Here is a 13,049-nt window from a genome sequence, read left to right on the forward strand (position 1 = left end):
TGGCTGTACACAGATATTTATTGAACAAAACTGCAGTTTAACATCTTATATATCAAATATACAGTTACTATATATCACTCTTGTATATGGTTTGAAAATAATCAACTAATAATTTGTCTTTTCGAGACTAATAATCTAAACTATTGTTTTATAAATTTTAAGTAGACTACTGTTCAGCGGGCAGCAAAATATATAACATTTTCTATCAACGGTTATCACAAATATATTTATAAAAATAAATAGAAAACATTTAAGCAAACATATTTGTAAAAGAAAACTTATGTTTTTACACACATGTACATGATTTCTGTGATCTCATGATGGCTCATTTAATGATTGGTCAAAGAAGGTTTTAGAATAGTCCATGAGAGGCAGACGTTCTCCCAGCACGGCGTCTCTGAAATTACGTCGTCTCCATGCGTAAACGATACTGTTCAGAAAACCCTGGAGTGACACTGACAGCGCCTGTACAGCAGCACATGGGAGAAAATATTATATATGTTTTCTATCAGTCTCAAACTATCTTATACAAGAAGTTTATATTAAATAACTACTATATATTTTAGACACAATATTGTATGTTTTTTTGCTTTGATACAAATCAAAGGTTTATGAATCAATGAGTCACTCGTACAGTCAGTCCCTCTTCATTTCAGAATACATCTATTTTTTTTTTGGACAAATTGGTTAAGTGAATAATTCAATGACTCACTCATTCGGCCAGTGAATGAACCAGTTTTTGAATGAATCAACTGAATGAATGATTCAGTGACTCACTCATACAGTCACTCGATTAATTCCTGAATTAATCAGTGTTTTTAAATGAATCAGTTGACTGACAATTCAATCACTTACTCATAAAGAAAGTCCCTTGTTTCGATCCTTTACCAATCAGCATTTTTGAACAAATTGGTTGAGTGAACAGTTCAACAACTTACTTATATAGAAATCACTCATTTAGATCCTGAATGAATCAGCATTTTTTAACTAAATTGGTTGAGTACACAATTCAGTGACTCATTGATAACGACAACAACTTTTTTCTGCCTACAGAAAGAGTTAATTAAAAGATGCATTACTAATATTTAATCTTACATAAATAGTACATCATTTATTACTATTTAACATATGTTCTGCTTTAGAAAACATGCTTTACCTGTATGACATAGAGAGGGAAGAGATGTTTTATCCTAGGTTGTGCGAAAGACAGACAGATGAGAAGCAGAGCTGAAAAAAATTCAACATCATTTAGTACAATAAAAATATTACAAACTTTTAGGCAAATATAGGCATATGTGTGGCATTTGAGAACATGTTTGTGTTATTGTACTGACCTGGTGCCCAGCAGAAAATGATAACAAGGATCATATATCGAGCCGAAGGCCAAATCCCACCTGGATGTCTCTGTATCCTTGTGATCAGACTTGTGTTCTCATAGCGCCTATAAGAGCTCTCTAACTTACAGTACACCACCTACAGGATGAGAGAAGCGTATTACAGGAGATTCTTTACATAAAACACCTACAGTGACCAAAAGTATTTATTCTAAAATATCAAACCATGTGGTATTTATTTCAAACATGACATGCAGCCCCTATGGATTTTATGGTAACTAACACTGATGAAATATGTGTCAAATGATGCGATTAGTATTATTCATAAACTTGTGTGCACTCACTGTGCAGACGATGATGACCGTCAACACACTGCTCAGTGTGAAAATTTGAATGAACTTAGCATGAGCTGCATCCTGTTGGACAAAAGACAGCATGATGGGAACAGCTTCAGAGATGATTTAGCTGAACTGGTTTGATGGGGCCTGTAATCTTTTCTTACCACTGTTATGCAAGAGTCATTTATGAGATGCAGGAAGAGAATGCAGCTGCAAGAGAAATCAGACGAGAATGAAGTAAAACGACACAGATATGTACATACAGATGCTCACATACAGAAGCGACACTCTTTTTTTGTACCTGTTGCAGAACCTGGGGGTGGGCCCACTGCTGACGGTTGGTATCTGTGCTGGTGTAACAGTAGCTTCCATGTAATGGACGGTACGAATGTAGACAAAGTATCCAATTATTGGTACAAACCTAAAGCAATAATAAGTAAACATACAGATCATTACATAAACAATGCAATAAAATCACTGCAAAGCATTACTTTATCATATTTACAGTTTTACATAAATCATTTAAATGCATTAATGAAAGCAAACTGGAACTACTCACCACGCAATGACATAGATCAGACAAAACCTCCTCCTTCTGAGTGTTAACTGTGCTAACTGAATGAATGCAAGAAAAAAATAGGACAATATAAGTAGGAAAACAGATATATGCATGTGTATATTCATGTATATTGTATCTAAATATATCTATCTATCTATCTATCTATCTATCTATCTATCTATCTATATATATATATATATATACACACACACTGTCGTTCAAAAGTTTGGAATCAGAAAGATTTTTTTATGTTTTTAACATGTTTTTAACTCTTGTGGTCCTCAAGGCTTTATTTATTTGATCAAAAATACAGGAATAATATTGTGAGATTTTATTTCAATTTCTAATATTGGTTTTCTGTTTTAATATATTTTAAAATGTAATTTGCTCAAAGTTGTGCTCAAAGCTGAATTTTCAGCATCAATACTCCAGTCTTCAGAGTCACATGATCCTTCAGAAATTATTATAATATGATTTATTATAAGTGTTGTGCTGCTTCAAGGTTTTTTTTGTGTGTGTGTGTTTTGGAAACACACTTTTTTCTGGATTTGTTTATGAATAAAAAGTTAAAAAGAAAAGTTTTTATTTAAAATTAAAATATTTTCTAATAATATGACTCTTTACTGTCACTTGCCCATTAAACACATCCTTGCTGAATAAAAGTATTCATCACTTTCAAAAAAATGTAAAAATTAAATGTCCTGACTACAATCATTTGAACTGTAGTGTATATTGTAACACCAAATTTCCACAATTTTTTTCCATCTTAATGTCTTAAGCATTTACTGTAAAATTGTTTTGTTATAGGTAACTTTAAAATGTGGTATCACCCAAATCAGTGTTTTTTAGTACTTTTTCTATTTTCTAAAATATTCTTATATAGTTTATATAGTAATTTTATTTATTTTTACTTTACTTAAAAATAAACTAGAACAACATTTTAGAAATGTTGGAGACTAGCAGAAATAAAATAAAATGTTATTTTAAATAAAAGAAATATGTTTTTTTATGTTTTTAGTTCTAGTTGGTAATTTCACTGATCGAAATGAACAGGTTTTGAGTTGAATTTATTATTTAATAAGACTGAAATACATTAGGTTATATTAAGTGATTTTAGTGATCTCAAGGGTTCAGTCAAGAAAGAAACAACTCTAGGGGTATTTCTACGAAATGCACCGAACAGAGATAATTGTATGAGACTAAAGAAAATACGGGAGGAATGTGGCACAGCCTGACAGGTCTCAGACTTTGCCAAACTGCTACGTCAACAAGCATTCATACCTGCTGTTATGTTAGGTAATAGTGACACTGATTTGATTTATATATATATCAGTGACAGAGACAGTGACGGAGAGTGAATGTTTATGAGCAGAAACCCTGCTCACCTGGGTTTCCAAGGCTTCCTGCACTGGTTTTTCCCTCCATCCCTGAAACGCATGTGCTGACTCACAGGCATAAATGATGACAAGCAGAAACGAGACGCAGTAGAAGGCCTGAGGAGACACAGAGAGTTAATGCTTAAACTACTGCAGTTCCTCACAGCTCCACAGTGAAGTGTTTGGACACAAAAAATGTTTGACATTTCAATTTAAAGGCTTTTGCTGCATTGCTTCAAATTCATTTTGACAAAATGAAATGTGCATGAATACCTGTAGAATTCTGCCAAAATATTTAAATATTTGATGTATATTTAATATATAACAATAAAATTTTATTCAGTCTTATATACATGTAGATTATATATTATTAATAGATTATGTACATGAAATATATACTACCACTCAAATGTTTGGAGTAAATATGATTTTATATTTTTAAGCAAAGACGCACTAAAATGATCAGAAGTCACAGTAAATTGATTTATAACGTTACAAAATATTTCCATTTCAAATAAATGCTGTTTATTTACACTTTCTACTCATTAAAGATTATAATAAGCAGCAAATTAGCATTTTAGAATGATTTCTGAAGGATCATGTGACACCAAAGACTGGAGTAATAATGCTGAAAATTCAGCTTTGTATTAGAGGAATGAATTCCATTTGAAAGTAGATTAAAATAGAGAACACTTTTTAAATTGTAATAATATTTCAGCTGTTTACTTCAGTTTTAAACAAATAAATATAGCCTTGTTGAGTATAAAAAATACATCCGTGTTAGTCTAGTAGTGTATATAAAAATGAGATTTCATAATATGTGCCCAAACATCTGACTGTGTTTTAAGCCGTATTAATAAACAGTTCCTTTACTGTGGTGACCTCTCAGTGGGTTTCCTCCTGTAAATAATACACTTATGTTTTTACTGTACTACTGTGTCAGCTCAGTGTCAAATGAGGGTTTTACAGGGCAGAGCATGACTCAGTGTTCTGTACAATATGTGCATGCATGTGGCCCTTCAACTGTTTTATGGCGACACACAATAATGCAAAAAATCTAAAAGGACTGAATAAACATCTTGTGTGCAACTCTTCACCAACGTCTCACTGTTACAGAGATGTTCATTTTTTAGCCTCTCACGGAAGTCATTGCATAACAAGGCCATTATTCAGCAAATGCATGGTACAGGGCATTGTGTGTCATACACCTTAGAGATATTTGTTTTTGCACACTGAATATGCGCATGTAGTGTGAATATCCTCAGAAGCGGTTTGAGATGTTGACAATTGCTTTCAGACTTTTATTGCAGGTTATCCTAAATCGTGTTGATTAGATAACTAACAGCTAGGACTGATTTCATGTTTCAGTGTCAGCGATTTCTCACCAAAGATAAAGGCAATCCGTAGTTGCACATCGCTCCACTGAACGACCAGATTTCATGGGGTAAATTAATAATGGCGGTGATCATCAAAACAAGCGATGCCAGGAAATCTGCCAGTGCCAGCTGAAGAAGAGGCTTTGCCTGTAACACAAGAACAATGATAGAGAAACATTAAAACATGAAGAACATGCTGCATTCAGTGAGAATGTTTTGGTGAACTTTGCAAAGAATCTGAAGGAGAGAGCTGAATGCAGTGACAATAATATTTAGTTTTCATTCTCAGCCTATACCTGAGTGCACTGGCCCACAGTTAGCCAATATTGACCATCACTGTTGACTTTTACATCAATAGTGGGGAATGTATGTACTCTAAATGTTGGGGAATGTAGATCCATCAAATTCTGCCTCATTGCAGTTGGTTTGTCCACTCAAAAATTCAGATTATCTGATGGAAATATTCAAGTAGGCATTTTATGTGCCTGATAAGAGGATGCATTGTTGAAAAAATGTACTGGTATTTTTTTTGCAAGTAGTTTTATTATCAAGTATTTCTAAGCACATTTCTGTTAACCCCAAAACACAATGCAATCAAGAGCAAAATACAGGCAAAACAGCTGTATAAAATAACACTTTTTCACTTTTTACAGCGTGGTGGCCTGATCAGATTTGTTCCCCAAGATGGAATTTCACTATTGCATACAGATCAGGGTTATTATAGCTAACTGAAACTATCTAAAACCATGCTTTTCCCTTAAAACAAAATGTACATGAACCAAAAAATTAGAAAAAAGTTTATTTCAGCTAGTAGCTTGATGTCCTAAAAAAATAAAAATAAATAAAGTTTGAATCGCCCCCTCCCTCCAATTTTAGATTCTATATTTATATAAGGCATTTCTTTCTCTTCTCTGTCTGCGAGACTCACCTGTTCATTGAGATGCCTTCTCTTTATGATGGAGACCACAATGACAGAACAACTACCTATCAGACTGCAACAGAAAGAAAAAGTGGTTAAAATACTTAAACCAGATTCTATACAGCTAACACTGAGTGCAGCAATGTGATAAATGTTATGAACAACAACCACACATGAGACACAAGTTAAGAATTCTACTTTCGCTGTCTCTGTCCTGTCCTTTTCTCTTACACTGTGAAAAATTGGCAAGTAGGCTGCGGAAACAATCTTAAGGAAGTTTTTACATATAGGCCTTTTGACTTAAATAACATCAATTATTTTTGATGTTACCACATTAATCACACTGGTTAAATTTATTAGTCATTTATTAAAAACATTGCTGTGGTTGGTCACAAATCTGTTAACAGACAAGACACAATATTGCCATAAACAACATGAAATGCCACAGGAAACAATTCATTTGGAAGAATAAGAACAAAAATAAAGTAACTTATAAATGTTAATGTGATTGTTTGTGCCGTGTTAAATTTAAATAGACTCCTCTTTTAACAATATTAAACATAATTTTAACTGTAAATACAATTTGTACAAATACTGACTCATTGTTTCAGTAAATTATAAAGACAATTAATATTTTTACTTCAAACAACATGTCTGTTTTATAATTATATGTAATATACTGTCTTTTAAATATCATTGTTTTATGATAGCAAAAATTATCAATTATCCCATCAAATATTAATATTATAGTAGCCTATGTTTACATTTCCTTTTAAATTACTACGATTTTTACAATTCAACACAACGGAGCCTGCAGGAGACAGACTGGGTTGCCCCAAGTGTTTTCCTATTATGTCACAGGTAAATTCCTAAAATCCTTACTTCACTTTTTATAAGTCACACTGCGAGTTAGGCGGGTTAATAACTCTCAAATGAAATGCATAACTTCAGCTGCAAATAATGGTTTCTCTTTGTGTTCCATTAAAGCAACAGATCGCAAGCGCTCACAGTAAAACAAACAATGTTGGATCGCACAGCAGTCGAATTAATCGAGAAAAGTATTTCTTACCTTAAACTCAACGTCGAGACGTATATCCAAGATAAAATAGTAGTCTGTGTAAGCAATCAAGATAAAAAAATTAAAAAATAAATAAATAACATTAATATGTGAAGTTTATGCTGTATTTTAATAATAAATGACGCCATCAAGTCGAAGTTTGACAGTCATGAAAGTACCTCTATCTGCAGTGCAATGGCAAATAATGAGATATGCCTTTTTAAATTGTGTTCTCGTTGACTTCAGAAGAATAATGAATTGTGAAATGATTGATTACCTTATCTTCATTCAGTCCACCGCTTGAATTCATGATGAAGAGATTTATTTCGTGAACTACATGCCAGCTCGTTGTTGTGTGCTGCGTGTGTTCTGTCGTGTACAGAAGCTGTCTGACTGACTCCCGCTCTCACCTGGACTTGAACCTCTGGTCACGTGACGTCTGTCGGCTCACCTGCGCTCCTCTCATTTCTTTCATATAGCCCTGTATTTGCGGGTAGAACTGTGTGTATTTTACCTTACAGAGCTTGTTCAGATGTTGTGTGGTATGTTTCACCTTGGAGATAGCCTACAACATAAAACTCGACCTCCTTGATAACACTTCATAATAAATATTAGCAGATTAACATACATCATTCTTAAATAAACACCTTTAGATTGCTACTTTATATATATATATATATATATATATATATATATATATATATATATATATATAAAGCACTAATTATATTTCCTACATTTATAAACGCAGGTTAAACTTATATATCATTCGTTAATTTTTTTTATTATTATTTTTTATTTGCATTTGCAAGTCTGTGGGAAGCACTGGTGTCTGTCAGCAAACATAAACATAAAGCATGCTTCAGAACTGTTTTGAGAAGGTACTTTTTGAGCCATGTATTATGAATTAGGCTACTACTAGGCTACTACTACTACTGAATGCAAATGGAGCTTTATTATTATTATTATTTATTTTATTTTTTTACTGCGTATTTTCATGTTATGTATGTTTATTAAAACACGTTTTGTAATAACCAATTGTTGATAACCCATTATGAATATTCAGATTTGGACCTTTGAGTGAGACTTTGAAATTCCCTGCTCTATAACCTGAATGTGTGTGTGTGTGTGTGTGTTGTTGTTGAGGTCTTGCAAATAACTCGGAGTCTGGACCCAAATTTACTGAGTCATCACGGTCACTAAAATGAGTATACAATGCCCTCGACTGGTCAAAAATGAATTTACAACAGTTTGAGAGAAATAATTTTTGCCTAGTGCAAATACTGCACACATTATTAGGCTATTAGGAAGAAAAATAAAACAGAAATATATTTAAGCATTGCCTAATTTGCTACATAGATCTGTCAGTTTCGAAATAATATAAAAATAGTGGGTGAAAGGGACATTAATAAACATTATAAAAATCATAATTTAATTGTTAACAGTTTTTTTCTTATTCATTTAACAGGGAAAAGGCTATAAAGCTAATTTGTACAACAATACAATACCTAAAACTCATAATTTCACATCACCTTGATTGTTGTAAAATGAAAACCAACAATAAAAAAAAAAAAAAAAATAATAAAAAAATACCCATGAAAAATATGTATGTTTTTCATTTGATATAACAACAACAACAACAATATTAATGAATAAATAAACAAAAGAATACAGTAGGTTACATGTATTTCTGTTATGAATTTATACGTTTGTTTTTATTTAATAACAAAAAAAAGAAGAAAAAAAAGATTAAAATAAATACACAAGATTGTCCAGTACATTCAGTTGCGGCATGAATAAGGGGATTTCATTTTACCGAACTGATCATAATGTTAAATGCAGGCTGTTATCGGACAATAAAAAGCAAGTGGGCGTTTTAGAAAATAGCGGAGGTTATGAATAATTATGACATCACTTCCCGGATTGTGATCGCAGCAGGAAGTGATGCCAAGTCTTCCACGGTGGCTCCTCTTCTTACGTGGCAACGCGTCAGACGACCGCGAGACACTGAGCACAAAGAGACAGAATATTCATTAAAATACATTTTCTTAACTGTTTCGGTTATTGTTCGGGTTTAGGGTTTTCTTTTGAATCATCATGGGTCTGACCATCTCGTCGCTCTTTGGGAGGCTTTTCGGGAAGAAACAGATGAGAATACTGATGGGTGAGTGTTTCAAGCACATTACACTGTCTTTTTGACGTACGTCTGTGGTAAATATTAATTTTTAAGACAAAAGGGATAATATTTGAGTGTTAGATGAAATTATTTATAAGTTGCTTTTTTAACATTAACTTAAACACTGAAATTCAACTATGAATGTGATTATTTCTTGGGTAGCGGCTAATGTTAGCTTGCTAGCTTCAGGTAGAGCTTGCATGAATAGATAACATTTCACGTCTGTAATGGATTTGACAGCTAAAGGTATTTTCTGACATGTTTTTTTATTTATTTCTCAGTGGGTTTGGACGCTGCTGGTAAAACCACAATACTTTACAAGCTGAAGCTGGGAGAAATTGTGACCACTATTCCTACTATAGGTGAGATTACACCATCACTATGATTGATCTCCAGTTTCTACTCACTCCTTCACAATGTAAAGAGCTCCATATTAAATCTTAATATGTGATTTATGTGAATCTTCTAATTTTATGACCTATGTCAATGCCAATGCATTTACAACGTTTTTTGTGTGTGTGACTATTATTTACAAATATACATGTACACTGGTCAAATAATTAAGTTTTTTTTTAAATTATTATTATTTTTAAAAGTCTCTTAAGCCCACCAAGGTTGCATTTAGCCAAAATTACAATAAAAACTGTATTGTGAAATGTAAAAATTGAAAGTAAATTTTCTATTGTGCTATATATTTTAAAACGTAATTTATTCCATTCCTCGGTGTTACATTATCTTTCAGAAACTGTTTTCAGCATTGATAATTGAAACTATACACAATAAAAATAAATCACGGATATTAAATACATGTAAAAAAAAAAAAAAAAAGTCAGAATAATTTAAAATATCAAGTATTCCCTTAAAAAACATCACTGACCAATCCTACCTTAGCAACTGTCACTGTCTGCCACATTATCATAATCGACAGTATAGTAAAACTGAATTTCAGGTGCACTTTCACGTTGTTTCTTAGTTAACTGCAGTAACAGAGGGGCCAAAGGGTCAATTTGACACATTCATCAGCTGATAATCTCTTAACAGCCAAATTGAATTGGACTGGCTGATATTTGTGTATCACAAATCTTGTTGTATCCAGTCAAATATATTTTGATGTTATGATGCACCTTGAGTAAAGTGTTCTTTAAAAACTGCATTTTTTTTTCTGCTCATGGACAGGTTTTAACGTAGAGACCGTTGAATACAAGAACATCTGCTTCACCGTGTGGGATGTCGGCGGTCAGGACAAGATTCGTCCTCTCTGGAGACACTATTTTCAGAACACACAGGTATGGTCTTTATTTAAAGACGTTTTGCTGGCCAAAGTGCCACTTAGCTGTTTTCTGGTTGCATTTATTCAAAGCAACTTATAATAGATCAGTTCCAGGAACTGTGTTGTTTGAGCATCCTGGTTTAAAATCACCTTGGGGTGATCTTTTATAACTCATTTGTGGTGGTTATTCATTTGAAGCATGCGTTTTTTTTAAAAAATTTTGTCCTCAGGGTCTGATCTTTGTGGTGGACAGCAATGACAGAGAGAGAGTGGCAGAATCTGCAGAAGAGCTTTCTAAAATGGTAAGAATTGCTCTGTTTTCAGAGTTTAATCAGGTTTAATCTTTGGATATTACATAAAATCTGTATAGCACTCAAAACCTGTCAGTGACCTGAATGGAGATCAAGTTACAAAATGTATTTACATTTGCATTTATGCTTTGGGTGGAGATTTTCTTTTCAAAGAATCTTGAGAAAAGTCAATGTAATATGTTTGTGACGCTTGTGCTTTGTGCTTTTAACCCTTGTGTGTTTTCTGGTCATTTTGAAACTAGTCATTTGACTAGCATCCGGAAAGTACTAGTTAATGTTATTGATCACTGTGATTGATTACTCAATAGTATTGCGGTATTATCGCCATACATGCATTATTTTATACATTTTATCATTAAACGTACTAGTTGTTTAATGTGCAATCAGTGGCCCACAGCTCACACTTTTTCATGACCATTCTTGTTGAGCACTGTTATGTATATATGTCTTGATTTATGGACGTTTTTCCATTTATACAGTTGCAGGAAGATGAACTGAGGGACGCCGTGCTGCTGGTTTTCGCAAACAAACAGGATCTGCCTAACGCCATGGCTGTCAGTGAACTCACAGACAAACTTGGGCTACAGAGTCTACGCAGTAGAACGGTACACACACTTACTCAACTGACTCTAACATCCACTTGCTTAAATTTGAAACTGCTTTCTGATTGTCCATTTTCTGTTTCCACAGTGGTATGTCCAAGCGACCTGCGCTACACAAGGTACCGGACTCTATGAAGGACTGGACTGGTTATCAAACGAGCTCTCCAAACACTAGTGTGCCTGCTCATACTGGCGAGATGCGTGTGAACTTTAGAAAGACGGGAGTGTGTGGGTTGATAGACTCTCTTGAAGAACTTGAGTGAGTGAGTGTGTTTGTGTATGTGGAGGAGCTATCAAGTGTTCAGCATCATGTCTAATCTATCTTATCTGTCTTTTTCTATGCTCTATTCCTACTAATGTTCTTTTAATTTTTTTCCCTTAAAAAATCTGATTGTTTTCATGACTTTAAGATAATGCTTAAATTGCACGTTTACTTGATAACTGTGAGAGCATTATGGCACAACAGAAAGGAAGTTCTGGAGGAATTCCAGGTCGAGGCGTCCCTCTCGTGCAAGTTTGGGGTAGTTGTAGCTTAAGAGCGAGTAAATGCCAGAAAGAAGCCATTGTGCGTTGACGCTCACTCCAAGATCCCTGTTGCAGTGCTGCCTAACTTGACTAGTGAGTCGCAGGATTCCCCAGTTCATGAACATTCCATTTCATGGCAGTTAATTTTATTCTAGGGGGTTGTTTTACAAAGCTACACATTAACTTTTGTTGCAGAAGCCTCCCAAGTCTTGTTTCAGAGACTTTGCCACCAACAGATTCTTTGGAACAAAATGGTACATGAAGTATTGACAGCAATATGATTGATTAGCCTAATGATCTCTAACCGCCTTTGATGTTAAATACCTCCGTTGAACAATAAGCAAGTAAATGTTTTTTGTTGAAAGCATTTGAACAGATCATCGTACCTTGCCTGATTTTTTGGAGGTGGGATGGACGTTGTGGGTTGGACCAGGATGAAATGTTTCTTCAGTCTGCTCCATGTTTCTTTTCTCTTTTCATGTCAAATGGCTGTATGTAAGCTGGCTCCTTTAGTATCAGCGATTAAGGTGCATTCAGTTGAGAATTTTGTATAGGACACTCCAGTACACCAATAAGGTCCTTATTTCCTGAGCAGGATCTTCTGATCTTGTACACTTCCCTTCTGTGGCAAATAAAAGCCCTACTCTTGTTCAAACTGTGCCACAAGGTCCACCCCTGTGAGAAAATAAAGATCTGATAAAAACTGAATAGATATGTCATATGCAGTTTTTTTTCTTCTTTTTCATTGATATACTCTGATAAAGAAATTTTCAGGACATTTTTATTTTTGGGTGAATTCTCTTTTTAAACACCACTAGGGTCATCTGTATTCATGTATATGAGAGCTACCGCTGTTTATTAAAAATTGAGTAATACACCATGTTATTACTAATTTTAATAATACACCATAGATATGACCAATTAATCTTATTTTGTTGTTTCATGAACATGAAAAATGCCGAAATATCTTCTTGGGAGCATGCACAGATAAAAACAAAACAAAAATAAATTGGCTTAGCCCAGTACTTTTGTAATGTAATGGCAGTGATTACCGCATTATGACAGAATAATATGGTTGAGCGTTTCATGTTCATGTACATCCAGTCGGAAAAACTTGCATTTCACAAAATAAATGACATTGTTCATTTGTAATAAACATTAGAACATACAGTTTGGCACTGGCCTCAATAGCCCAACCTTTCTAGA

At 33.8% G+C, this 13,049-nt stretch overlaps 2 protein-coding genes across 2 annotated transcripts; one reads left to right on the forward strand and one right to left on the reverse strand.

Annotated features, from left to right (window-relative positions):
- Positions 1-7,389, reverse strand: si:dkey-30c15.2 (uncharacterized protein LOC558938 homolog). Its single transcript, XM_052581602.1, has 12 exons — positions 7,237-7,389; positions 6,972-7,015; positions 5,912-5,975; positions 4,993-5,130; positions 3,617-3,724; positions 2,232-2,287; positions 1,974-2,093; positions 1,837-1,882; positions 1,679-1,750; positions 1,335-1,473; positions 1,157-1,227; positions 1-465 (listed from the first exon to the last, which is right to left on the reverse strand). Exons 1-12 carry the CDS (start codon positions 7,267-7,269, stop codon positions 316-318), a joined length of 1,041 nt encoding a protein of 346 aa, XP_052437562.1. The 5' UTR covers positions 7,270-7,389; the 3' UTR covers positions 1-315.
- Positions 7,390-8,874: 1,485 nt separating this feature from the next.
- LOC127977752 (ADP-ribosylation factor 4-like) lies at positions 8,875-12,551 on the forward strand. The gene is made up of 6 exons (XM_052582867.1): positions 8,875-9,123; positions 9,417-9,497; positions 10,312-10,421; positions 10,636-10,707; positions 11,196-11,321; positions 11,407-12,551. Exons 1-6 carry the CDS (start codon positions 9,057-9,059, stop codon positions 11,491-11,493), a joined length of 543 nt encoding a protein of 180 aa, XP_052438827.1. The 5' UTR covers positions 8,875-9,056; the 3' UTR covers positions 11,494-12,551.
- Positions 12,552-13,049: the final 498 nt, after the last annotated feature.

The sequence above is a fragment of the Carassius gibelio genome, chromosome B18 (assembly GCF_023724105.1).
Source record: "Carassius gibelio isolate Cgi1373 ecotype wild population from Czech Republic chromosome B18, carGib1.2-hapl.c, whole genome shotgun sequence".
Taxonomy (NCBI): Eukaryota; Metazoa; Chordata; class Actinopteri; order Cypriniformes; family Cyprinidae; genus Carassius; species Carassius gibelio.